Source organism: Lynx rufus, unplaced genomic scaffold, assembly GCF_022079265.1.
Source record: "Lynx rufus isolate CCGP_SWC_20201006 ecotype Redwood Valley unplaced genomic scaffold, mLynRuf1.p SCAF_3, whole genome shotgun sequence".
NCBI classification, from domain to species: domain Eukaryota; kingdom Metazoa; phylum Chordata; class Mammalia; order Carnivora; family Felidae; genus Lynx; species Lynx rufus.
Genome location: NW_025814845.1, coordinates 195,809,219 through 195,835,722, shown reverse-complemented (window position 1 = coordinate 195,835,722; position 26,504 = coordinate 195,809,219). Strand labels below are relative to the sequence as shown.

The window sequence follows — 26,504 nt, the reverse complement described above, 5'->3', positions numbered from 1 at the left end:
AGAACCCTTTGACCACCTAATTCTCTGTCCTCTCTCATCAATCGCTCATCACTCTATGTGTCTATCTCCTAACTCTCGTGTCTCCTTCCCCTCTCTAGTATCTATCTGTGGAATGTCTTTCTCATCCTTTCCCTTGTATCTCTTCTATGCCACCCTCCTTGATGTGACTTGTGAATGAAAGTGCCTTTGAGAGACATGTGGACAGCAGCCCCTAATGCTGATTGATTTCCCACGCACATGTTCTTTCAGTTCATGGGTTTTTATGTTGGCAGACAGAGAGAGACAGACAGAGAGAGAGACAGAGAGAGAGAGAGAGAGGGACGGAGGGAGGGAGAGAGAATGTGGGGGAGGGTTAGAGAGAAAAGGAGAGAGGCAATCCCGAGGAGGGAGGGAAACTCAAAGTTCACTCTCCCCAACCCTGAGATCATGACGTGAGTCGCCGCCTCCAGGTCAGACACTTCTCTGACGGAGCCACCCAGGCATCCCGACCCTCCTCGATTTTGAATTCACCTCTAGCATTGTCTTGTTCCCAGGACACTTGGAGACACTTTATCTTGAAAGGGGAAGAGAGGCTAACCCGTGTTTCTTTGCTGCTTCTGAATACTTAGTTGTCCTCCACTAGGTGAGGATCCAAGTCCCAAGTGCACTTGGGAACAAATGCAGGATTCTACTCTAAGTGACGGGAAACTACAGTGTACACACGAAAAAGAAAACCATGCACATTCGGTCGTGTCTGAGCAAACTTTATTAGCTGTGGTAACACTACACACAACGTTGCACTATCAGGGAAAAACAAAAATGCAGACAGCATGTAAAATATTCCCCGATACGATCTGCAGAAAAATGATATCAGTGAACTGTTCTAAAACAAAAGATTGCCTCCACTTGCCCAGCCCAGACTGGAATCATTCCTCTGGCGTCCCCAAATTCAGACATTCTAAACCCACTACACATTCATTTCACAGATCCTTAACTTTACATTCGAGTGGACGACCTCTTGCTCTCCTGGCGCTGGACTTCTCATAGAATCTATTGAAACGAAAGAAACGAGACCTTGTTGATTGAGACGGAGCAGGTGAACCAGAAGGTGTAGATGCATAAAGGAAAAGTGCACCATGAGCGTCTGCACGTGGGCGCTCAACCCACTCCCCGCCCGAAGCAGGACACCAAACACGGTGTGGAGGCAAGTTTTTGTCCTTGCAGGTCTTTGGGGGAATTGCTGCTTTAGCAAAAATAGGTCACGGCCCTGCCTTGCCCGCCGCTCCGCAGTCACCTGCTCGGGGTCACAAGAGCCAGAGGACGAGTGTCCGAGGACACGAGGTGTCTCACTCCCGGTCGCTCTCCTCCGAGGACGAGGAAAGCTGCAGGTCATCGTGGAGGATGCTCCGGGAGACAGGCACACAGCCTCCCTCAGACTGGTGTGTGACGGGCGGGCCCTGGCCAGCGGGGACTGGCCTCTCGGGAGGTGGCAGACAGGGAGCTGCTATGAACCTGGAGCTCCAGCCGCCTTTGTCCAGGCGGCTGAAGACCATTCGCAGGGGCTGGCCGGGTGCCTGCGGACAGGGCGGGCACGGGGGCAAGGTGCACGCCTGGAGAGTGTCCAGGTGAGGTTGGGGGCGTGCAGGCTGGAGGCCCCTGCTGTGCACCGAGGCAGGTGTCTTCTTGGCCAGCTGGGCTGCCCCCGTGGGACCACATGCACTTCTCCTTGCTGGACGACACAGACTCTGGCGCAGCCCCACATGGGTGCTCCCTGTGCTCTTGTGGGGTGGCTGGAAGGGGCTGTAACATGGTTTCTTTCGGGGGTTCTGGCAAGGGTCGTCGGGGAGCGGGGCCCATCTCTTGCCTGGTGTCTGGATGTGGGGCTGGGGACTCGGAGCCAAACGGGTTGGAGGAGGATCAGGGCTCACCTCAGGACGCTTGGCTGGTGCCTGGGCGTGGCCAATGCCATGCGCCTTGGAGACAGCCCTGGAAGCTTCCAGGGAGGCACATCGGGGCCGGTGTTGTCTCAGCTGGACACCGAGGCCTGGATCCCGGGCAGAGCGTTGGTGTGCCGGGGCAGGCGGGGCAGGCGGGGCTGGGGTCCCCACTTGCTGGGCATCCTGTCGGCCAGCAGGCGGGAAGGTGCTCGCCGCAGGTCTCCCGAGAGGAGCAGCCGACGGGGACAGCTGTGTCGTGTCAGGCGTCCCGCTAGGAGGCTCCGCCGGGACGTACGGCGCCAGCACGGACACCCTCTTGGTGGTGTACACGGGCATCGGCCTGTGCGGATGCTGTGGGAACACACAACACACAGACAACGGCCATCAGTCCTTCCTGCCCACCAAGGACACATGCACGACAAGCACAGCAAAGAAACAGAAACGCAAACAACCGGGAGAGACGGGAAAGGAGTGTACTGACAGAGGACAAGGGCCTCCAGCTCAGCGTCGATTGGGAAGAAACACTGGGCACTAGCCCCTTGATGCTTTGATTCCACGGGAGCGACGGACCACAAAGGTTGTGCATCGTGCCTGCCTCCCGAAGTGGACAAGCACGTCCATTCAGGCTTCCAGGGAAAGGACAGGCGTCCTGCAGGTGGAGGTTCGCGGCGGGGGGCGGGGGGCGGGGGGCGGGGGGGCTACTGAGTTTGGATGGCCAATGGGGCGGGTGTATGTGTCACCAGGGAAAGATGCCTGTGCCTCCCAAGAGGCCTAGGTGTGGGCACAGCGTCCCGAAATTATGTTGGCACGCCCACCCGGCACCCGGTTAGCACACATGCAAGGAATCCTGCCGGATCATGGACACCCAGCAAACGTGGCTGGAAAGGACCCGCACGGAAATCCCAATGTGGAGAATCGGGGTGGACCCCCTTCCTCAGCCAGGAGGGCCGGGAAGCCCGTCACATCCCCGTCCCCAGGAGAGAACGAGAGCAGGGACGGGGGACACTCACCCTCACATAGTCACAGCATTCTGTGGAGTCCCTCCAGGCTCGCTGCTGCCTTCCAGGGCCTATCCTGGGGAATCTCTGCAGCAGCGCCTTCCTCTGCTGGGCTTCTCGCCTGCACGACCAAGAACGGGAAGGTGAAGGAGCGGCATTTCGTGTCTTCACCTGGGGAGCGAGCGATGGGGCTTGGGCAAGATCTCCTTTCTTCATCTGCCCTCCTGGCTCCCACTCCAGCGAGCCGTCCAGGTTGGCCCAAGACGTCCTTGCGTTGAGAGCCGTGTGCGCCACTGCCTGTCACCTGCCGCCTCCCCCTGTCTCCCTACCGCAGGACACACAGCCTCGGGGACTCCCCCAGAGCAGCTCAATAGGCTCGTGACGTCCCCTGGGGGGCGGGGAGCTCCTTTCTCTGCCTCCCCCACCCCTGTGTGTGTCTGAAGACGACACAGCACCCAGTGTCCGGGTACAGAGACACAGCGACCTGAGCTGCCAGGCCACGGGCAGGCCGGAGCCGGCCGCATCCTCACCTTTGTCCCTCGTCCATGTCCCTCGCAGCCTGGTTGAGGGGCCCGGGCTTGTGCCGGTCCTGCTGCTGGCGTGGTTCCACATTCTCCTTCGGCTTCCTGGGGACAAAGGCCTGGGGGGCGAGGCACCCGTCCCAGCGCTTCATGGGGCACCTGGTGCTGGATGCGTTGTGCCCAAAGGCTCCGCAGTCCTTACACTTGAGCTGCGGACCAAGGAGGAGGGGCTCAGTGAATCAGCACCAATGACAGTCCAACTGCAAAGGTCATGACAAGGACACACTCGGGGAGCAGAGGACTGGTGTGGGTGGGCCAGGGCACATCGTGGACGGCTCGGGAGGTGCCAGGAGATGGAAGTTCCTAGGATTCTACCCGAGCCTCTGTGAGGGACGGACCGGGAGTTGGGATTGCAGGTCTCGGGCCGCGTAGAATGAGCCCCACGCCACGATGGGACAGACACCAGGCTGGACGTGACCCTACGGCCGAGGGAGCTTATCCCAATGGGCAGGCTGCTGAGATGCCAAGGCAGGCCACCGTGGGCTAGGAAAGGACGACCGACTTCCAGACACAGAGTCTTCATTCCCTCGTCGTGTGCGATCCCCGGCTTCAGAGGCATGGCTCCCCCACCCCCACCCGACCCAGCCCCTCCAACCCGCCCACTGGTTCGCCACGCCTCCAGGGCTCCACTTACCCGAGGATCCTCGTCCTCTAGCCTGGGAACCCTGGGCGCCATGGGTGCTCTCCGTTGCCTCTTCCCGTTTGGGGCTTTCAAGGGTCTGGAAGGTGCGTGCTGGGTGTGACCACCCGCCATCTGCCCCCTCTCCTTGGAGGGTCAAGTCAGCCTTGCTCGAAGATGGGTTTCTGGACTTCCTGAGGCAATGGGAAAAGGAGAGTCATTCCCACAGACACAACGACTCCTTCATGAACCTTTCTCCCCCAGCGGGCATGAGGAGGGGGCGTCACGCCCACCAGGTCAAACACGGTCCTCACCTGGGAGGTGGGACCTCTCCCTCCTGCATGTTCTACGCGCTCTCCCGTGGACCCACCCGCAGGACGGCACCCTCAGGCAAGGCCGTGGAGGTGGTCTTGCGTGACTCACCGGAGAGACTTTCGGGAAGTCTCTCCCAGCGCCCTCCGGAAGGAAAACCACACACAAGGTCCCGACCCCCATGGACACCGCAATCCACGCTACGGCGATACTCCCTGTGGCACCCAGGGTTGCATGTGCAAAGAGAAGGATGCTTGCCTCTCCAGAATGTACCTCTCCTACTTGACCCCCAGAGAAACCACCCTCAGAGACAAAGTCAAGGAAAACGTTTCGTTTCTGCTCGACTCGACTGGAAGCTTCCCCACGCAGGACCTGAATGAACCCTTTTCTTTCACGTGGCCTTTACGGGGCCCCCACGCTGAACTCACGTGTCAGCCGTGGCAAATGAGCATTTGCTGTGAAATTCGGGTGAACAAGAAAATTCCTTAGGCTCTGAGGCCCCACGGCGACATGGAGCAGGATGCTGTCACTGCTCCCACACGCCCTCACACCAGTCAGACTCTGGGGTTCGGTTCCTCTGGAAGCAGAACCTCATGTGCTCGGGAACACCGAGAGCCACGCCTTTCCTCAGTCTCTGTTCTCACAATAGTCCTCAACACTAAAGCGTCCTTCACCTGGTGAGTCGAGGCGCATCACCACCTCCATTTCCTCCCTGGCCCACTTCTGTGCCAGCTCGTGGGAGCCCCAGATCGTCCCAACGCACCTGAAACGCCAATGTGCTCCTCCTGTGTGTCAGGAGACGTCCGGAGCGGCGGGTGGCAGGCGGACTGCGGTGGAGGAGACTCAGGCGTGCCCTCGGCGTGCCCGAGGGACGGTCAGTGAGGGACACTTCCTTCCTTGCCGGACTCTTAGACCCGCCCAAGGTCACGTGACCTCTCGGGCACTTTAATCCCATGCAGCCCGTCCCCTTGGTGCTCGTCACGTCTCCACACTAGGAACGAATCCTGGAGGTTTAGCGATTGCTTGCCGTAGTAACTGGTATGCATGTATGTGGAGATAGACGTCTCAGAACACATCTTCACCCTTGGACAAAGAGACTCGTGTGTGCGTGCCTGTTGCATTCGTAAACTGGTGTTTCTCGTGGGTCTCCAGGGAAGCTTGCGGGGCCCCTGGCCTCACGTACGTTCCTGTGGTTGGGGGCCCCCTCGGCGTCCTCCGTGTCCAAGCTTCTCCCTTTCCCAACAGGAGCGGTGTGTCCATGACCTATTTGCAGTGTCCCTTCACTCCACACCCTGCCCTGCCCTCCCCGTCCCCCTTTCTGTCTCTAGGGCGGTGACTGCGCTCGCTGGGACCTTCGGAGCAATGGGATCCTGTGTCCCGTGTCCCCTGGGAACTAGCTGCCTTGGCACTTGGTCTCGTGACCCAAGTCGCTGTTGCTGACAAGTCCCTGTGTTGACGCAGGGGGCTCCCTGTGGCCGACGCCCCTCGTTTGGGGCTCTTTGTTTCTGCCCATCAACTCGGACGTTCTGTTTAGCTTTTGCTGCCATTGGGGCATGTAGGTGTGACTGCCACCACTTCTCCTGGCCTGGCCTGGCTGGCCTCAGCCACGGACACTGTGTCAGGGAGATGTCTTTGGGATCCTGAAGGGCCAGACCCAAGGGACAGGGTGCAACCCCATCGGCGGGGCATTCCTGAGTGTCAGGCGAGCGAGCGCCTTTCTCCCACAGCAGTGCGAAAGCTAGCGGCCCCACTGGCCGAGGTGGAGGGCCTGCATCGGCAGTGCCGTCGGCACCCTGGATGGTTTCCCTCCTTGAACATTGGCCTGTGTTGGGCGTGTTGTGCGCTTTTCATTTGGCCTTTCCTATCTTCTCCGGGAGGCTGCTCCTGTGGCCTCTGTCCACTGCCCTCAAGGCATGGCCCTCCCCCAACCTGGTGCCCTCCAGCCCCGCCTACCACTTCCTTCAGCCTCTGCCTGGCCTCCTCACTCCATGGCACCATACTACGGCCCCACCCCCTTACACGCAGCATCCTTACCCCTGCCACACCCATGCCCACACCCTTTTCCCAATGCTCTCAAACCTCCGTTGGCTTGGCCTCGCTTCCAGGCCGTGGCTCCACGGGGCCAGCCTGGCGCCGGCCACTCTCGGGACCACTCCCCAGGGAGAATCCCCCAGATAGTGGGCGGTGGAGGGGGCGAGCGAGGCCAGGGCACAAGCACACCTTTCCCTGTTCTTCAAATATCCCTTGGCCCCCTCCCTGCTTGGTTTTGTACCCCTCCCTGTTTTTATAGTATTTTTCCTTCCCTTCCCTGATGCTCATCTGTTTTGCACCTTAGAGCCTTCATATGAGTGAAGCCATATGCTAGTTGTCTTTCTCTGACTAATTTCGCTGAGGAGAATACCCTCTACTTCTAGCCACATCGTTGCGAATGGCACCCTGTCTTTCCTTTCGATCGCCGCGTAATGTTCCACTGTATATATATGTGCCACCTCTTCTTTTTCCATTCCATGCATCTATGGCCATTCGGGCTCTTTCCACACTTTGGCTATCGTTGGGAGTGCTGCTAGAAGCTTTTGGGGGCGTTTGCGTGCAGGTGCCCCTTCGAGACAGCACACCCATATCCCTTGGATAAATACCTAGGCGTGCAATCGCTGGCTCATAGGGTCGCTGCGCTTTCAATGTTTTGAGGAACCTCCATACTGTTTTCCAGAGTGGCGGCGCCAGTTTGCCTTCCCACCAGCAGTGCAAGAGAGATCCTGTTGCTCCGCACCCTCGCCAACATCGGTTGTTGCCTGAGTTGTTAATGTTAGCCATTATGACACGTGTGAAGTGGTAGCTCATTGCGATCTGGAGACGGATTTCCCTGATGATGAGTGAGGTTGAGCATTTTTTCATGTGTCAGTCGACCATCTGGATGTCTTCTTGGAGAAGTGTCTATTCATGACTTTTGCCCATTTCTTCACTGGATTCCTTGGTTTTTGGCTGTTGAGTGTGATCAGTTCTTTATCGATTTGTATACGGAGCCTTTCTCCGATGTGTCGCTCGCAAATATCTTCTACCATTGATGATTTAGCTGATTTGTTAGTGTAGCTGATCTGTTTCCTTCACGGTGCAGAAGAGTTTTCTTTTGGTGAGTTCTCAATAGGTCGTTTTTCCTTTTGTTTCCCTTGCCTCCGGAGACGGAGACGTGTTGAGTAAGAAGTTGCTGTGGCCCAGATCACAGAGGCTTTTGCCTGCTTTCTCCTCGAGGGTTTTGATGGCTTCCTGTCTTACGCTTAGGACGTTCCTCCCTTTTGAGTTTCTTTATGTGTACGGTGTAAGAAAGTGGTGCGGGTTCCTTTTTCCGCATGTCGCTGTCCAGTTTTCCCAGCACCACTTGTTGAAGAGACTGGCTTTATTCCATTGGATATTCTTTCCTGCTTTGTCAAGGAATAGTTGGCCATCCATTTGTGGGTGGGTGCGTTTCTGTTCTCTTGAGCTGAGTGTCCGTTTTTGTGCCAGTACCATACTGTCTTGATGATTACAGCTGTGTAATTACAGCTCGACGTCTGCGATTGTGATGCATCCAGCTTTCCTTTCTTTTTCAACAGAGCTTTGGCTCTTCAGGGCCTTTTCTGGGTCCATACAAATTCTAGTATTGTCTGTCCCAGCTCTGTGAGGAGGGCTGGTGTTCTTTGGATAGGTGTTGCTTTGAGTATGTAGATTGCTTTGGGTGGTAGTGACATTTTACCCATATTTCGTCCTCCCAACCAGGAGCGTGGAATATTTTTCCATTGTGTTTTCTGTCTTCTAAAATTTCATGTAGTTTTCAGTGTATCGATTTTTCATCTCTTTGGTTACATTCATTCGTAGGTATTTTGTGATTTTGGGTGCAATTGTCAATGGGACCGATGCTTGATTTTTCTTCCTGTTGCTTCGTCATTGGCGTATGGGAATGCAGCCCGTTTCTGTGCGTTGATTTCACATCCTGCAACTTTGCTGAAGTCATGGATCAGTTCTAGCAGTTTTTGGTGGAATCTTTTGGGTTTTCCATACAGAGTATCATGTCATCCGCCAAGAGGGAACGTTTGACCTCTCCCGGCCCATTTGGAGGCCTTTGAGTCCTTTGTGTTGTCTGATGGCTGAGGCTAAGGCTTCCAATGCGATGGTGAATAACAGTGGCAAGAGTGGACCTCCCTGTGTGGTCCCTGTCCTTAGGGAGAAAGCTCTCAGGTTTTCCCCATGGGGGATGATACTCGCGTTGGGTCTTTCGCATATGACTTCTATGATCCTTCTAGCCCCACGTCCTTGAGGGTTTGTGTCAAGATAGGATGTTGTATTTTGTCCCATGCTTTCTCCGCATCGATTGAGAGGATCGTGTGGTTCTTGTCCTTTCTTTTCTTAGATGTGATGAATCACATTGACTGTTTTGTGCATATTGAACCAGATCTGCATCCCAGGTAGAGATCCCAGCTGGTCGTGGCGAATCGTTTTTTGGATATATTGTTGGATCCGATCGGCTAATAACTCGTTGAGGAGTTTCGCATCCATGTTCATCAGGGAAATGGGTCCATCGTTCTCCTTTGTCGTGGGGTCTCTGTCTCGATTTGGAATCAAGGAAACGCTGGCTCCGTAGAAAGAGCTTGGAAGTTTTCCTTCCGTTTCTCTCTTTTGGAGCAGCTTCAAGGGAATAGATGTGAACTCTTCTCTAAACGTTTGGGAGAATTCCCCTGGAAAGCCATGTGGCCCTGGACTCTGTATTCTCCTTTTCGTGGGGGTGGGGGGAGGGGGAGAGTTTTGACTCCTAATTCATTTTCTTTACTTGTTTTGGTCTGTTCAAATTTTCTTTCTTCCTGTTTCAGTTTGGGTAGTTTATACGTTTCTTGGGATTTGTCCATTTCTCCCAGATTGCCCATTTTATTGGTGTATAATTGCTCACAACGTTCTCGTAGTACTGTTTGTATTTCTGCTGTGTTGGTTGTGGTCTCTCCTGTTTCGTTCTTGATTTCCTTTATTCGGGTCCTTTCCTTTCTCTTTTTGAGCAAACTGGCTAGGGATTGATCAGTTTTGTGAATTCTTTCAACGAATCAGCTCTGGTTTCATGGATCCGTTCTGGTGTTGTTGCTGTTTGTTTTCTTTTCGTACTTGTTTTTGTGTTTGTGTTTTGTTTTTTTGGTTTCCATAGCATTGATTTCCGCTCTAATCTGCATTATATCCTGTCTCTGCTGGTTTGGGGTTTTCTTTGCTGTTCTTTTTCCAACTCTTTAAGGTGAACGGTTAGATTGTGTCTCTGAGCCGTTTCTTCTTTCTTTCGGAAGGCCTGGATTGCTATAGACTTCCCTCGAATGACCCCCTTTGCTGCGTCCCAGAGCTTTTGGCCTGTGGTGTTACCGTTTTCCTTGGCTTCCGTGGACTGTTTAATTTCCTCTTTAACTTCTCGGTTAGCCCATTCACTCTTAAGTAGGGTGTTCTTTAGTCTCCAAGTATTTGTTCCACGGCCACCTTGTTTCTTGTCGTGATTTCGAGTTTCATAGCATTGTGGTCTGAGAATATGCACGATATGATCTCGATCTTTTTGTCCCTGTTGAGGGCTGATTTGTGTCCCAGTATGTGATCTATTGTGGAGGATGTTCCGTGTGCACTGGAGAAGAAGGTCTATTTGCCTGCTTTAGGATGAAATGTTCTGACTATATCTGTCAAGTCCATCTGGTCCAGTGTGTCATTCAAAACCATTGCTTCCTTGTTGAGTGTCGGTTTAGGTGAGCTGTCCGTTGCTGTAAGTGGGGTGTTGAGGTTCCCTCCTAGTATGGCATCATTCTCAATGAGTGTCTTTATGTGTGTGATGACTTGATGTATGTATTTGGGCGCACCCCGTTTGGTGCATAAATGTTCACAATCGTGAGGTCTTCTTGGTGGACAGACCCAATGATTATGATATAACGCCCTTCTACGTGTCTCGTTAGAGTCTTTATTTTAAAGTCTAGATTGTCCGATATGAGTATGGCTACTCCTGCTTTCTTTTGTCAACCATGAGCATGAGAGATGGTGTTCCATCCCCTTGCTTTCAATCTGAAGGCGTCTTTAGATCTAAAGTGGGTCCCTTGTAAGCAGCGTATGGATGACCTTCTTTTCTCACCCATTCTGTTCCCCTATGTGTTTCGATTGGAGCATTGAGTCCATTGACGTTTCGAGTGAGTACTGAACGGTATGAAGTTATTGCCATTGTGTTGCTTGTAGAGTTGGAGTTTCTGGGGGTGTTCGCCGATCCTTGCCAGTGTTTTCTGCCTGTGGTCTGTTTTTTCCTTTAAGTCCTTTGCCCCCTGGGAGAGTCTGCCTTCAAATGTCTTGCAGGGCTGGTTGAGTGGTCAGGAACTCCTTTAATTTTTGCTTGGGAAACTTTCCGTCTCTACTTCTATTTGGAATGACAGCTTTGCTGGACAAATACGTTTTGGCCGCATCCTTTCAGGATTCAGTGCGATGAATATATCCTGCCACTCATTTCTGGGCTGCCAGGTTTCTGTGGATAGGTCTGCTGCAAATGTGGTCAGTCGTCCCTTGTAGGGGAAGGACTTTTGTTTCCTTTGCTGCTTTCATGATTCTTTCCTCGCCTGAGTATTTTGTGAAGTCGACTAGGCTCTGCCTTGTGGATGGTTGGACGTTGTTGAATCTAATGGGAGTCTTCTGTGCTTCCTGGATTTTGTGTGTCTTTCCCAGGTTAGGAAAGTTTTCTGCTGTGATGTGCTCACATAACCCTTCTACCCCCTTGTCTCTCTCTCTTCGTCTTCTGGGACCCCTATGATTGTGATGTGATTCCTTTTCAATGAGTCGCTGAGTTCCCAAATTCTTAAACCCTGCTCTTTTGCTTTAGTCTCCCTCTTTCCTTCTGCTTCGTTATTCTCCATTGCTTTGTCCCCTCTATCGCTGGTTCCCTGCTCGGCCTTATCATCCTTGCCGCTGTGGCATCTGTTCCAGATCGCAGCTCGCTTTTAGCATTGTCTATTGCATCCTGGCTAGCTTTTACTTCTTTTATCCCCACAGAAAGGCATTCTCATCTACTTTCGACCCCAGCTGGCATTTTTATCATCGTGATTCTAAATTCTGGTTCAAACGTTCCGCTCGTATCTGTGTTGGTTAAGGGCCTGGCTGTCCTTTCTTCCTGCTCTTTCTGTTGGGGTGAATCCCTTGGCTTCGTCATTTTGGAGGAAGGAAAGGAATGAATAAGATAAAAGAATTCAAAACTTAAAAATGAGAAACAACACACTCACACACACACACAAATCACACAAATGATGCTAGATCCTAGGTGAGTTTTGGTCTGGTTGTTGAAATGGGCTTGAAAGATTAGAGGAAAAAGGGAAAGCACATAAAAAAAGGAAACCGTTTGAACATTTGGAAAAAAGAATACAGTGAAATAGGATAAAATGAAATGAGGGAATTCAAATAGAATTGGACACATTTACAAAAAATTAAACGAATATAGTCGAAAAAAGTTCAAGGAAATTATTTTAAACCATGGGAAATAACAACATATTTTTTCTCTTTCTGTCTTCATGAAACAGAAAAGAAATGGAAAAGAAAAGAAAAGAGATGGACCCGCGAACAGACTGAAATACAGATTGAAGTTACATTGTTGTCCCCTAGAAGTCAAAGGATGAGGCACTTTGGAGTCCATACACTACCAAGTGGCGGAGACGCTTGGGTTCCTGAAGAGCCAGGTTGGCCCAGTTGGGCGGTGCTAAGTGTCACGGCTGTGTTCTCCACTAGATGGCGCAGCTAGCCTACAAGCGCGGATTGCTGGGGCGCTTGGAGGTGCATATGCGCATGCGCGGGAGCGGAGACCTCGGCGTCGCTCAGGTGCCCAGTCTGTAGTATCTGAACTCGGCTGTCTGCGATCAGCAATCCTACCCCCGTCCTTTGTCTCCGGCTTCTGTCCACTCGCCGCTTTGACACTGTCCGTGGCCCAGCCGTCAGGTTGCCAGGAGACACCTCCCTCCTGGGATTTACCTCCCAGGCGGCTGTGTTTCCCGACCCCTCACTTCTGAGGGCCTGAGCAGGCTGAGACCTGCTCAGATCCTCTGCGTCAGGGTCTCAGCGAGCAGTGGCCGGGTGCCGGCCGCACCCAGGAACGTTGGCAACACCGTGCCGCTGCCGATGCCCAGAGACTGCGGCTGGGTGCCAGCCTGCGCCCGAGAACGTTCACGCGATGGTGGAGCAGCAGCGTTTCGAGGATTACGGAGAATCACCACACACTTCTGGTACCGGGCTTCCCCCTTAACGACCTTGTTCCAGCACCAGCGAATGTGGCTGTTGTCCGGGGTCTGCTGGCACCTCTGGGGTCGGCTGGGGTGGCCACACAGACTCGACCTCGTGTCCTCGCAGCAGGGGAACCGCTTTTCTCCGTGTGGTTCCAGACACCCCTCCTCCACACCCCCAGTCTTCACTCTGCTCTCGGGGATTCGCCCTTCCGACCAGAGCACCGCCAGGTATCAGATGCGGAGTTTCGCACTCTGCCCTCCCCCTGTTTGTACCGTCTTCATGGAATTTAAACCCGCTCCTTCCTCCTTCCTCTCGTTTTGGTTCAGTGCCTGTGGCTCTTTCCACATTTCCACTTTCTCCCCAGCTGCTTTTGGCGGGGGGAGGGGAGGGCGAGGGGATTGCTTTCCCCATATTCTGCCCCTGTCTCCTCCGTCCTCTCTCTGCAGGCAAAAACAGCTCCCTGCCCTCTGTGGCTTCTCTCTTCCCCAGTTCACCTCTCTGCGCCGCGTCCCCACTGAGTTCTGGGGTTCAGGTTGGGCAACCTGTGGCGTGAATCCTCAGATCAGTTTTCGAGGTGTGCAGGATGCTTTTGTGTTGATGTGGCTGCATTTTATGGATGCAAGACGCAAAAAAAACTTCCATGCTCTTCTGCCATCTTGGCCCCTCCCCCCACACTGCCTTTTCTGGATCGTCATGAATACGCTTACGAATTGCAGGGTGACAGCTCTGAATTAAGCTTTCCGTGACAAATCCAGATTAGGCTGGCTGGATTTGGCGAGACCAAATAACGCTGTTCCTATTGCCGTGATTGCTCCCACATCACCGCACGTGAGGCCACCTCCTGGTTTTCCCCTATGCAATCTTCTTTGCTCATTGTCAACAGTTTTTAAAATTGAATGTCTTGACTTAACTGGATTTATGTTTTGAAAGAGAAGTTCCTGGAATGTCTGGAAAATAGATCGTCACCAGTGGCCCGAGCAGCTCAAGGTTGTCAATTGTAGCTCAGAGTCCAGGGTCCGGCACGGCCAAAGTTAAGTCACAAGGAGGGAATCCTAGACCCACCAGACCTTCTGTAATTGTTCATGGTCGCCTTGATGCCCCACGAAATGCTCAGGCTGCAGTGCGAGGCACGGAGACTCCGACCTGCCAGCCTGAGCAAGTGCCCAATGCCAGGTCCTCCTGGGAGTCTAGGCAATGCCCGTGCTGGCCAGCGGCGCCCCCTGCTGGACAGAGAGCAGTGTGGCAAGACTCCCTCTTGTGACCTCCCCCACGGATTGCAGAGCCAGGGGTGTGGACTTCATCATGTGTGGGTGGAACACGTGACACACGGCCACCCAGGAAGAGCTGGTCATAGGCATCTGGGGAGCTGACTGGATGCTTATGGAGGCCGTCTTGAGATCCAGATCAAATATTGTCCGTGTGTGCGTGTGTGTGTGTGTGTGTGTGTGTGTGAGTGATATACAGGTTTTAATCCAGGAAGAGAAAGTTGGATCCCAAAATTTCTACAGGATGACCTAGCGTGGTTATTTTCTGTGGCTTTTCCCTTGGTGGCTCAGTTGCACATACACTGTTTGCATTTTACCCACGATTCTGCCCACTTTAGAATCAAATCCACAGGAAAGATAGATGTCACGTGTGCATGTCTTTTGAGCGCTAACATCCAGCTAGCCCTGTCGAACTCTTTCACTGCGAAAGTGCCATGTCATCACTCATCTGTGGAATGAAAAACAAAACAGAAGAACCTAGGGCAAGCGAAGAATAAATAACATGAGATAAACTCACAGCGGGAGGCAAGCCATAGGAGACTCTTCAAAAAATTTTGTTTTCTCTTTATCTGAGAGAGAGAGAGAGAGAGAGAGAGAGCGAGAGAGCGCATGACCAGGGGAGTGGCGGAGAGAGGCATGCACACAGAATCCAGAGCAGGCTCCAGGCTCTGAGCTGTCATCAGAGCGCCGGACACGGGGCTTGAAGTCTCAAACCCTGAGATCATGAGCTGACTGAATGAGAGTCCGAACCGGCTGAGACACCCACGTGCCCCAGGAGAACCCTTCAGTGTAGAGAAGAAAGTGAGGGTTGCTAGAGGGGAGGAGTGGGTGGGCTCCATTTGCAACGGGCGTTATGGAGGGCCCCTGTGGGGGTTAGCAGTGGGTGTTTCATGTAAGGGACGAAGCCCTACATTCCACCCCTGAAACCAAGACTACACTCACTGTTAACTCAATTTGATTTAAATTTGGAAAGTGGAGGGGGGACTGGGTGCCTCAGTCGGTTGAGTGTCCAACCTCAGCTCAGGTCAGGATCTCATGGTTCGTGGGGTTGAGCTCCACGTTGGGCTCTGTGCTGACAGCTCAGAGCCTGGAGCTGCTTTGGGTTCTGTGTCTCTCACTCTCTCCCCCTCCCATGCTCACACTCTGTCTCTGTTCTGTGTGTGTGTCCCTCTCTGTTTATTTAAACATTTTACTTCATGTTTAAAACATGAAAACAACAGACCAATAAATTTTAAAAGTAGATTAAGAAAAAGTGTTTTTCCTCTATCGGCTATGATATTTGAACACCCAGAATTCAATATGATTTCCTGTACAAAATTCACATACTGACATGAGTTCCCACTACGTGTGATGTGTATGTTTAATGCAGACTGTAAACCACCACCACCACCACCACCACAACAACAGCAACAACAGGCTTTACCCTGTCAGTGCCATTGGCAAACGACCAGAGATCTCCTATATGGCCCCCCTCCCCTAGGGGGAATTGAAGGATCATGCACTAACTCCCATTCAACGGTGTATTTAGTGAGTCTCGCTCCTAAGAAATACAGGTGTGACTGAGAGCATCCATCCATACCCTGACCTGAAATACCACATTGTTGCCTCGGTGTCCACGTGAGACTGATTTTCTGAGGTGTACAACCGAGGACCAAGATTGCAATGCAACTGAGCAGAAATCCCTGAGCCTCCTCCCTTGTGGAGGAGACTGTCCGATGGGGGGATGGTGGTCAACTCTGCGGAACAAGGTAGAGCTGCTTGGTGGCTCAGCAAGAAGAGGTGGAAGAAGGTTCCTTTCCCCCATTTGCTCTGCAGCCTCATGGGAGGGGGATTGTTCAGGGAACCTCATCTAATGAACATGGGCCAGGAAGGCTCCACCCACCCGTCTCCAGAGACATAAGCATTTAGTTGCTCCTTGCCATTGCCAGGCAATTAGCCAACGTTCACATGAACATGTGGAGACTTTACAAAATATATTATGTATACGAGGAAACACTTTGCACAGTTATGAATTAGTGTTTCCTTCTGCTCCTCTCCTTCCGACACAAGACATTCCTGAAAAGGCTGTCTGCTCCCACGTAGAGCTAGAGTTCTTCCAGTTTCCTGGTCATTTGCCACTCCTCCGTGTGGAAGCACTGAGATTGTTTCAAACTCCTTCCCCTGCCGGTGCATGTTTGGATATCACCGAGAGTCCCCACACGCACATGTTTGGGCACATGTCCTTTACCAATACACAGAGAGTAGGGAATGGGATGATGGGACCGTGAGTCCCAGGCATTTTCACAAGGACTCCCGGTGCTCTGCCTTGTTTCCACCTTCATGCCTCATTGGCCACTTCCTCTGACCCTTTCAGGCTCTGAGAGTGCCCGATGATCCTTGGTGCTGACGGAGGGGAGAAGCCTTCCAAATACCCAGCATAATCCACACCTCTCCAGTAACATCATTGCAGCCAGCCAGCCTTAAAGCTCAGGATTCTCCAGGTCAACTGGAACGCCATACCCCACGAATACAGCCAGATTCATGGTCCCTCCGCATGTCCCGATCACACCCACCTACAACACACAAAACGTGGCCTACAAGGGACTGTGAGTGAGTGAGTGAGTGAGTGAGTAGTGAGTGTGCACGTGGGCAGGCATGTATCTCAAAGCCTGTAGTGGGATCCCTGGACTGCTTCCTGAGACCTCTGTCCCTTCTTGTTCTTCCTCTTGGTAGCTCTGGCTCTGCCGGTGAGACAAGGGACTTGGTTAATGGCCATTGCCCTCTGAGGTGGGATGTCCCTGGCTGAACTGTTGAGCCGGTGGATATTTGGTTCACGGTGATCCTTTCCCATCTCGTCTCTGTATTTGGACTGGTGAATTAGGACTGCGTCGGGGGGAAGAGCAAATTCTAGTTTCCTGAGGTTGAGTTCAGACTTGGGACGGTGGCTTTCTTGGAGCAATCTCCACTGGTCTAACGTGATTGCTGGCAGTGGTGTCTCTTCCCCGTGATCCTCCAATTGTGGCACCTCGATGTTGGGGTCGGTTTCAGGCCCCCCTTGGGCCGCAGCCGTGCCTGCGTGGTCAGCCTGGAGGGATGTGGATTCCCCAGCACCTGGCTCACTCGCACGGTCTCTTTCCGATTCACTCTTCTGGACGTAAAAGAGGACATAGGCGTGTTGGCTCAGGGCAGACGTCGCGTCACTGGCGGTCACCTTCGCATCATCCATCTTGTACCACTGGCCGTTCCCAGCTTTGATGTAACAGAAGTAATGTCCGCTGTGACAATTCCAGCCCGCGTGCACCAGCACGGCATAGAGCACATAAGTCAGCGACCCCCCGTTCTGCCCAGACACGTAGCGTCGCATGTCAAGGCGCTCAGGATATTGCACTTCCTTAGCCAGTTTGCTGCCCGTGACATGGCAGAATCGTTTCAATACCAGCATCAGGACCTTGGAGCAAGTGTGCAAAGTCAACGTCTTGGAAGCAGGTACCTTGTCGAGACAAGTACTACAGCGATAGGCATTTTCACCATCCAACTGTTCGGGCTTCACCAAGTGTTGCAAAGCTTGGCTCACACTCTGAGCTGCCCTGATGTCCAGGCTAATGTCCAGGTAAGGGTCCAAAGTGCTGGAGACACCCTGGCAGTGGAGACACTGGATTTGAGACCTCCAGTACCCCCCAAAGATTTGCCGGATGAGGGTGGCGTCCTGAGCCTGAGGCTCTGAAGCCTTGTCCTCACGCAAACACGCTTGCTGCATAGCATCCAGAGTGAACATCAGAAACTCATGGGCATCCTCCTGCCTGTGTGTGTGGAAGGCCGCGAGCAGTTTTGGCGGAGGCCGGATCACGTCTCCCGGACGGCAGAGGGCCCGGGTCACGTGAGCCTGCAGAGCACACAGCACGCAGAATGGCTGCCTCCCACAGCTTCGCGAGTGCTCCTGGGACAGCATGTAGCTGGCGAGGGGTGGTGTGTAGGTCAGACACTGCAGGGCCGCATTCACATAGCACGTGTTCCCCAGGTTCTGCAGGCCAGCCCCAACCGCAGAAGGTCTCCTCCAACTCACAGGTTTCTCTGCGGGGGGCAGACCTGTCGACGTGGGAGCCCAACCGTTAGGCAGGTCGCAGGGTGTGTGCGATGACGGTGCCGGCTTCTCAGGCAGAGTGGGTCCTCCGTGGCCTTCAGCACCACCCGTATTTGATCCGCTAGGTTTGAGGTTTGGAAAGACATGGAACTGAGTCTCCTCTCGGCAGTGGGAAGAGGGCGTCTCCATGTCTCCTGAAACGTGGAGCCTCACGTTGCAGAGCGATGCTTCTCTCAGGAGGCCAGTCTCAGAATGATGGCTGTGGCCCTCTCCTCAGCCCTCGTAAAGCTCGCCCCACCCACCTGACTAGGACCACGTCATCCAATCAGCTACCAGCTGCAGTTGGATGAAGGGTCTTAGGGTGTGGTCACTCTTCTGCAGACAGACGACTCAGCCCAGCCTTCCTCCTGCCCCTCCCTCCTCAAGAGGCACACACACACACGTTTCACCACTTTCTCCACCTCCCTCATTTCCATTGCTCCCTCTCTGGACACACGGACTTGAGCATTTCCAACCTAGAGGGAATCCTTTTTTGAGTATCCACTTTGCTCTTAGATAACACAAAGTGTCGAGGAATGACGGCCATGAATTTTTTAGGCTATGGAGATCATTGCACCAATTGAGCTCTGGTATCATGTAGGAGCACCTCCTCTCCGTCAGCCAGAATGTACGTGACACCAGCAAATTATTCTGGAATGATTACTGTCCATGGATTTGATTCTAACACTCCTGAACTGTCTCCATGGGATCTGTGTATACAACTATCATGAAGGTCCTTTGCAACATGTCTGTCTCCCAAGGGGTGGCCGAGAAATTGTCCCAAGAAATATCCTTTGCCTGGTTTCGGGCTTTGTAAATGCTTTCTTCATTTTGTAGCTCCCTTCCCAATAGGAGAACAAATCCTAAACCCATCATTTGCCAAATTGTCACTGGTATTACTAGCAAATCACATAGCAAGGTAGGTATAGGTTCCCGTGGTTCAGGACATGTTTGTTGTGGATTTGTGACGTTTATAGACGGTTTGACATTGGAATTTAGACATGCATGGACCGATGTCCCCTCGTGGAAACCGTGGCTTTAATGTGTCAGTATCTCTAGACCAGATTTCAGAACTGACCAGGTCTGCCGACATTGTGATTTCTTCTCTAATGTTTGTTTGTTTTTCACTTTTAACATGTTAATTGATTTATTTTGAGAGAGACAGAGAGAGACAGAGAGAGACAGAGAGAGGCAGAGAGCGAGAGAGAGCGCTCATGTGGACAAGCCAGGGAGAGACAGAGAGAGAGGGAGAGAGGATCCTCAATGAAACAGTCACCTCCTCGGGGTCACCGAGTGGGAGGAAAAGGCTGCGAGCACGTGAGGTGTCTCCCTCAGGTGAGGGGAAGGAAAGGGGCAAGGGGCCAAGGAGGACACCCAATGGGATGCACAAAAGGAGTCTTCAGACTCTTGTGACCACAGCCTCAAGACACGGCCCTCTCCCTGCCTGGTGCCCGCCAGCCCCACCCACGGCTTCCGTCAGCCTCTGCCTGGCCTCACTGCATGGGACCGGACCACGGCCCCACCCTTACCCGCAGCATCCTTACCCCTGCCACACCCATGCCCACACCTCATCCCAATGCTCTCCGCCCTCAGTTGGCCCGGCCTCACGTCCAGGCCGTGCTCCACCGGGCCAGCCTGGCGCCTGCCACTCTCAGGACCACACCCCAAGGAGAATCTACCAGAGAGTGGGCAGAGGAGGGGGGCGAGCCAGGCCAGGGCACAAGCACACCTTTCCCTGTTCTTCAAATATCCGTTGGCAGGCGCCAAGTTTGGACCTGTTTCTGCAAGGAATCATCTCTCCCTTTGGTTGTCATCTCCTCCTAGAAAACCGGTTGTGTTTTCACTGGACGGTGTTAGCTGCTAGGAACTCTCACGTGACTGGTCTGAGCAAAGCAAGTTGCCCTATTGAACGTAGTGACTTGAGCCAGTCCATTCCAGACCTTCCTGGAGCAAAAAGCTGACCCCTGTCCCAAGACGAGACACCTGCTCCTGTCTGAGTGCCTGGCCCCGACAAGTCCATTCTCCCCGGGTCTGGAGCCCGCCCGTCTTCAGACTCCACGAACACCCCCTTGCTTCTGTCGCCTCAGCCCCGGCCACCTGCCACGTGGGCAAAGAGGCCTGCAGAATTGCTTCCAAAGAACCCTTTGACCACCTAATTCTCTGTCCTCTCTCATCAATCGCTCATCACTCTATGTGTCTATCTCCTAACTCTCGTGTCTCCTTCCCCTCTCTAGTATCTATCTGTGGAATGTCTTTCTCATCCTTTCCCTTGTATCTCTTCTATGCCACCCTCCTTGATGTGACTTGTGAATGAAAGTGCCTTTGAGAGACATGTGGACAGCAGCCCCTAATGCTGATTGATTTCCCACGCACATGTTCTTTCAGTTCATGGGTTTTTATGTTGGCAGACAGAGAGAGACAGACAGAGAGAGATACAGAGAGAGAGAGAGAGAGGGACGGAGGGAGGGAGAGAGAATGTGGGGGAGGGTTAGAGAGAAAAGGAGAGAGGCAATCCCGAGGAGGGAGGGAAACTCAAAGTTCACTCTCCCCAACCCTGAGATCATGACGTGAGTCGCCGCCTCCAGGTCAGACACTTCTCTGACGGAGCCACCCAGGCATCCCGACCCTCCTCGATTTTGAATTCACCTCTAGCATTGTCTTGTTCCCAGGACACTTGGAGACACTTTATCTTGAAAGGGGAAGAGAGGCTAACCCGTGTTTCTTTGCTGCTTCTGAATACTTAGTTGTCCTCCACTAGGTGAGGATCCAAGTCCCAAGTGCACTTGGGAACAAATGCAGGATTCTACTCTAAGTGACGGGAAACTACAGTGTACACACGAAAAAGAAAACCATGCACATTCGGTCGTGTCTGAGCAAACTTTATTAGCTGTGGTAACACTACACACAACGTTGCACTATCAGGGAAAAACAAAAATGCAGACAGCATGTAAAATATTCCCCGATACGATCTGCAGAAAAATGATATCAGTGAACTGTTCTAAAACAAAAGATTGCCTCCACTTGCCCAGCCCAGACTGGAATCATTCCTCTGGCGTCCCCAAATTCAGACATTCTAAACCCACTACACATTCATTTCACAGATCCTTAACTTTACATTCGAGTGGACGACCTCTTGCTCTCCTGGCGCTGGACTTCTCATAGAATCTATTGAAACGAAAGAAACGAGACCTTGTTGATTGAGACGGAGCAGGTGAACCAGAAGGTGTAGATGCATAAAGGAAAAGTGCACCATGAGCGTCTGCACGTGGGCGCTCAACCCACTCCCCGCCCGAAGCAGGACACCAAACACGGTGTGGAGGCAAGTTTTTGTCCTTGCAGGTCTTTGGGGGAATTGCTGCTTTAGCAAAAATAGGTCACGGCCCTGCCTTGCCCGCCGCTCCGCAGTCACCTGCTCGGGGTCACAAGAGCCAGAGGACGAGTGTCCGAGGACACGAGGTGTCTCACTCCCGGTCGCTCTCCTCCGAGGACGAGGAAAGCTGCAGGTCATCGTGGAGGATGCTCCGGGAGACAGGCACACAGCCTCCCTCAGACTGGTGTGTGACGGGCGGGCCCTGGCCAGCGGGGACTGGCCTCTCGGGAGGTGGCAGACAGGGAGCTGCTATGAACCTGGAGCTCCAGCCGCCTTTGTCCAGGCGGCTGAAGACCATTCGCAGGGGCTGGCCGGGTGCCTGCGGACAGGGCGGGCACGGGGGCAAGGTGCACGCCTGGAGAGTGTCCAGGTGAGGTTGGGGGCGTGCAGGCTGGAGGCCCCTGCTGTGCACCGAGGCAGGTGTCTTCTTGGCCAGCTGGGCTGCCCCCGTGGGACCACATGCACTTCTCCTTGCTGGACGACACAGACTCTGGCGCAGCCCCACATGGGTGCTCCCTGTGCTCTTGTGGGGTGGCTGGAAGGGGCTGTAACATGGTTTCTTTCGGGGGTTCTGGCAAGGGTCGTCGGGGAGCGGGGCCCATCTCTTGCCTGGTGTCTGGATGTGGGGCTGGGGACTCGGAGCCAAACGGGTTGGAGGAGGATCAGGGCTCACCTCAGGACGCTTGGCTGGTGCCTGGGCGTGGCCAATGCCATGCGCCTTGGAGACAGCCCTGGAAGCTTCCAGGGAGGCACATCGGGGCCGGTGTTGTCTCAGCTGGACACCGAGGCCTGGATCCCGGGCAGAGCGTTGGTGTGCCGGGGCAGGCGGGGCAGGCGGGGCTGGGGTCCCCACTTGCTGGGCATCCTGTCGGCCAGCAGGCGGGAAGGTGCTCGCCGCAGGTCTCCCGAGAGGAGCAGCCGACGGGGACAGCTGTGTCGTGTCAGGCGTCCCGCTAGGAGGCTCCGCCGGGACGTACGGCGCCAGCACGGACACCCTCTTGGTGGTGTACACGGGCATCGGCCTGTGCGGATGCTGTGGGAACACACAACACACAGACAACGGCCATCAGTCCTTCCTGCCCACCAAGGACACATGCACGACAAGCACAGCAAAGAAACAGAAACGCAAACAACCGGGAGAGACGGGAAAGGAGTGTACTGACAGAGGACAAGGGCCTCCAGCTCAGCGTCGATTGGGAAGAAACACTGGGCACTAGCCCCTTGATGCTTTGATTCCACGGGAGCGACGGACCACAAAGGTTGTGCATCGTGCCTGCCTCCCGAAGTGGACAAGCACGTCCATTCAGGCTTCCAGGGAAAGGACAGGCGTCCTGCAGGTGGAGGTTCGCGGCGGGGGGCGGGGGGCGGGGGGCGGGGGGGCTACTGAGTTTGGATGGCCAATGGGGCGGGTGTATGTGTCACCAGGGAAAGATGCCTGTGCCTCCCAAGAGGCCTAGGTGTGGGCACAGCGTCCCGAAATTATGTTGGCACGCCCACCCGGCACCCGGTTAGCACACATGCAAGGAATCCTGCCGGATCATGGACACCCAGCAAACGTGGCTGGAAAGGACCCGCACGGAAATCCCAATGTGGAGAATCGGGGTGGACCCCCTTCCTCAGCCAGGAGGGCCGGGAAGCCCGTCACATCCCCGTCCCCAGGAGAGAACGAGAGCAGGGACGGGGGACACTCACCCTCACATAGTCACAGCATTCTGTGGAGTCCCTCCAGGCTCGCTGCTGCCTTCCAGGGCCTATCCTGGGGAATCTCTGCAGCAGCGCCTTCCTCTGCTGGGCTTCTCGCCTGCACGACCAAGAACGGGAAGGTGAAGGAGCGGCATTTCGTGTCTTCACCTGGGGAGCGAGCGATGGGGCTTGGGCAAGATCTCCTTTCTTCATCTGCCCTCCTGGCTCCCACTCCAGCGAGCCGTCCAGGTTGGCCCAAGACGTCCTTGCGTTGAGAGCCGTGTGCGCCACTGCCTGTCACCTGCCGCCTCCCCCTGTCTCCCTACCGCAGGACACACAGCCTCGGGGACTCCCCCAGAGCAGCTCAATAGGCTCGTGAGGTCGTCTGGGGGGCGGGGAGCTCCTTTCTCTGCCTCCCCCACCCCTGTGTGTGTCTGAAGACGACACAGCACCCAGTGTCCGGGTACAGAGACACAGCGACCTGAGCTGCCAGGCCACGGGCAGGCCGGAGCCGGCCGCATCCTCACCTTTGTCCCTCGTCCATGTCCCTCGCAGCCTGGTTGAGGGGCCCGGGCTTGTGCCGGTCCTGCTGCTGGCGTGGTTCCACATTCTCCTTCGGCTTCCTGGGGACAAAGGCCTGGGGGGCGAGGCACCCGTCCCAGCGCTTCATGGGGCACCTGGTGCTGGATGCGTTGTGCCCAAAGGCTCCGCAGTCCTTACACTTGAGCTGCGGACCAAGGAGGAGGGGCTCAGTGAATCAGCACCAATGACAGTCCAACTGCAAAGGTCATGACAAGGACACACTCGGGGAGCAGAGGACTGGTGTGGGTGGGCCAGGGCACATCGTGGACGGCTCGGGAGGTGCCAGGAGATGGAAGTTCCTAGGATTCTACCCGAGCCTCTGTGAGGGACAGACCGGGAGTTGGGATTGCAGGTCTCGGGCCGCGTAGAATGAGCCCCACGCCACGATGGGACAGACACCAGGCTGGACGTGACCCTACGGCCGAGGGAGCTTATCCCAATGGGCAGGCTGCTGAGATGCCAAGGCAGGCCACCGTGGGCTAGGAAAGGACGACCGACTTCCAGACACAGAGTCTTCATTCCCTCGTCGTGTGCGATCCCCGGCTTCAGAGGCATGGCTCCCCCACCCCCACCCGACCCAGCCCCTCCAACCCGCCCACTGGTTCGCCACGCCTCCAGGGCTCCACTTACCCGAGGATCCTCGTCCTCTAGCCTGGGAACCCTGGGCGCCATGGGTGCTCTCCGTTGCCTCTTCCCGTTTGGGGCTTTCAAGGGTCTGGAAGGTGCGTGCTGGGTGTGACCACCCGCCATCTGCCCCCTCTCCTTGGAGGGTCAAGTCAGCCTTGCTCGAAGATGGGTTTCTGGACTTCCTGAGGCAATGGGAAAAGGAGAGTCATTCCCACAGACACAACGACTCCTTCATGAACCTTTCTCCCCCAGCGGGCATGAGGAGGGGGCGTCACGCCCACCAGGTCAAACACGGTCCTCACCTGGGAGGTGGGACCTCTCCCTCCTGCATGTTCTACGCGCTCTCCCGTGGACCCACCCGCAGGACGGCACCCTCAGGCAAGGCCGTGGAGGTGGTCTTGCGTGACTCACCGGAGAGACTTTCGGGAAGTCTCTCCCAGCGCCCTCCGGAAGGAAAACCACACACAAGGTCCCGACCCCCATGGACACCGCAATCCACGCTACGGCGATACTCCCTGTGGCACCCAGGGTTGCATGTGCAAAGAGAAGGATGCTTGCCTCTCCAGAATGTACCTCTCCTACTTGACCCCCAGAGAAACCACCCTCAGAGACAAAGTCAAGGAAAACGTTTCGTTTCTGCTCGACTCGACTGGAAGCTTCCCCACGCAGGACCTGAATGAACCCTTTTCTTTCACGTGGCCTTTACGGGGCCCCCACGCTGAACTCACGTGTCAGCCGTGGCAAATGAGCATTTGCCGTGAAATTCGGGTGAACAAGAAAATTCCTTAGGCTCTGAGGCCCCACGGCGACATGGAGCAGGATGCTGTCACTGCTCCCACACGCCCTCACACCAGTCAGACTCTGGGGTTCGGTTCCTCTGGAAGCAGAACCTCATGTGCTCGGGAACACCGAGAGCCACGCCTTTCCTCAGTCTCTGTTCTCACAATAGTCCTCAACACTAAAGCGTCCTTCACCTGGTGAGTCGAGGCGCATCACCACCTCCATTTCCTCCCTGGCCCACTTCTGTGCCAGCTCGTGGGAGCCCCAGATCGTCCCAACGCACCTGAAACGCCAATGTGCTCCTCCTGTGTGTCAGGAGACGTCCGGAGCGGCGGGTGGCAGGCGGACTGCGGTGGAGGAGACTCAGGCGTGCCCTCGGCGTGCCCGAGGGACGGTCAGTGAGGGACACTTCCTTCCTTGCCGGACTCTTAGACCCGCCCAAGGTCACGTGACCTCTCGGGCACTTTAATCCCATGCAGCCCGTCCCCTTGGTGCTCGTCACGTCTCCACACTAGGAACGAATCCTGGAGGTTTAGCGATTGCTTGCCGTAGTAACTGGTATGCATGTATGTGGAGATAGACGTCTCAGAACACATCTTCACCCTTGGACAAAGAGACTCGTGTGTGCGTGCCTGTTGCATTCGTAAACTGGTGTTTCTCGTGGGTCTCCAGGGAAGCTTGCGGGGCCCCTGGCCTCACGTACGTTCCTGTGGTTGGGGGCCCCCTCGGCGTCCTCCGTGTCCAAGCTTCTCCCTTTCCCAACAGGAGCGGTGTGTCCATGACCTATTTGCAGTGTCCCTTCACTCCACACCCTGCCCTGCCCTCCCCGTCCCCCTTTCTGTCTCTAGGGCGGTGACTGCGCTCGCTGGGACCTTCGGAGCAATGGGATCCTGTGTCCCGTGTCCCCTGGGAACTAGCTGCCTTGGCACTTGGTCTCGTGACCCAAGTCGCTGTTGCTGACAAGTCCCTGTGTTGACGCAGGGGGCTCCCTGTGGCCGACGCCCCTCGTTTGGGGCTCTTTGTTTCTGCCCATCAACTCGGACGTTCTGTTTAGCTTTTGCTGCCATTGGGGCATGTAGGTGTGACTGCCACCACTTCTCCTGGCCTGGCCTGGCTGGCCTCAGCCACGGACACTGTGTCAGGGAGATGTCTTTGGGATCCTGAAGGGCCAGACCCAAGGGACAGGGTGCAACCCCATCGGCGGGGCATTCCTGAGTGTCAGGCGAGCGAGCGCCTTTCTCCCACAGCAGTGCGAAAGCTAGCGGCCCCACTGGCCGAGGTGGAGGGCCTGCATCGGCAGTGCCGTCGGCACCCTGGATGGTTTCCCTCCTTGAACATTGGCCTGTGTTGGGCGTGTTGTGCGCTTTTCATTTGGCCTTTCCTATCTTCTCCGGGAGGCTGCTCCTGTGGCCTCTGTCCACTGCCCTCAAGGCATGG

The 26,504-nt window shown here is 54.8% G+C and overlaps 3 protein-coding genes across 3 annotated transcripts; all 3 read right to left on the bottom strand.

The window, feature by feature from the left end:
* Positions 1-1,325: 1,325 nt before the first annotated feature.
* On the bottom strand, positions 1,326-4,171 carry LOC124521261 (putative protein FAM90A23P). The gene is made up of 4 exons (XM_047092353.1): positions 4,130-4,171; positions 3,445-3,644; positions 2,927-3,035; positions 1,326-2,267 (listed from the first exon to the last, which is right to left on the bottom strand). The coding sequence occupies exons 1-4, from the start codon at positions 4,169-4,171 to the stop codon at positions 1,326-1,328; spliced, it is 1,293 nt and encodes a 430-aa protein (XP_046948309.1).
* Positions 4,172-16,567: 12,396 nt separating this feature from the next.
* On the bottom strand, positions 16,568-18,175 carry LOC124520776 (ubiquitin carboxyl-terminal hydrolase 17-like protein 6). The gene has a single exon (XM_047091847.1). The coding sequence runs from the start codon at positions 18,173-18,175 to the stop codon at positions 16,568-16,570; it is 1,608 nt and encodes a 535-aa protein (XP_046947803.1).
* A 3,311-nt stretch (positions 18,176-21,486) lies between these two features.
* Positions 21,487-24,332, bottom strand: LOC124521260 (putative protein FAM90A23P). The gene is made up of 4 exons (XM_047092352.1): positions 24,291-24,332; positions 23,606-23,805; positions 23,088-23,196; positions 21,487-22,428 (listed from the first exon to the last, which is right to left on the bottom strand). The coding sequence occupies exons 1-4, from the start codon at positions 24,330-24,332 to the stop codon at positions 21,487-21,489; spliced, it is 1,293 nt and encodes a 430-aa protein (XP_046948308.1).
* Between the last annotated feature and the right edge of the window lie 2,172 nt (positions 24,333-26,504).

Bases quoted from the DNA above. Each gene is read 5' to 3' on its own strand.
- LOC124521261 (XM_047092353.1), bottom strand. From the start codon at position 4,171: ATGGCGCCCAGGGTTCCCAGGCTAGAGGACGAGGATCCTCGG. The intron at 3,645-4,129 runs GTAAGTGGAGCC...CTTGGTCCGCAG, and splicing joins TAGAGGACGAGGATCCTCGG to CTCAAGTGTAAGGACTGCGG. The intron at 3,036-3,444 runs GTGAGGATGCGG...TTGGTCGTGCAG, and splicing joins GACATGGACGAGGGACAAAG to GCGAGAAGCCCAGCAGAGGA.
- LOC124521260 (XM_047092352.1), bottom strand. From the start codon at position 24,332: ATGGCGCCCAGGGTTCCCAGGCTAGAGGACGAGGATCCTCGG. The intron at 23,197-23,605 runs GTGAGGATGCGG...TTGGTCGTGCAG, and splicing joins GACATGGACGAGGGACAAAG to GCGAGAAGCCCAGCAGAGGA. The intron at 22,429-23,087 runs GTGAGTGTCCCC...GTGTTCCCACAG, and splicing joins AATGCTGTGACTATGTGAGG to CATCCGCACAGGCCGATGCC.
- LOC124520776 (XM_047091847.1), bottom strand. From the start codon at position 18,175: ATGGAGACGCCCTCTTCCCACTGCCGAGAGGAGACTCAGTTCCATGTC.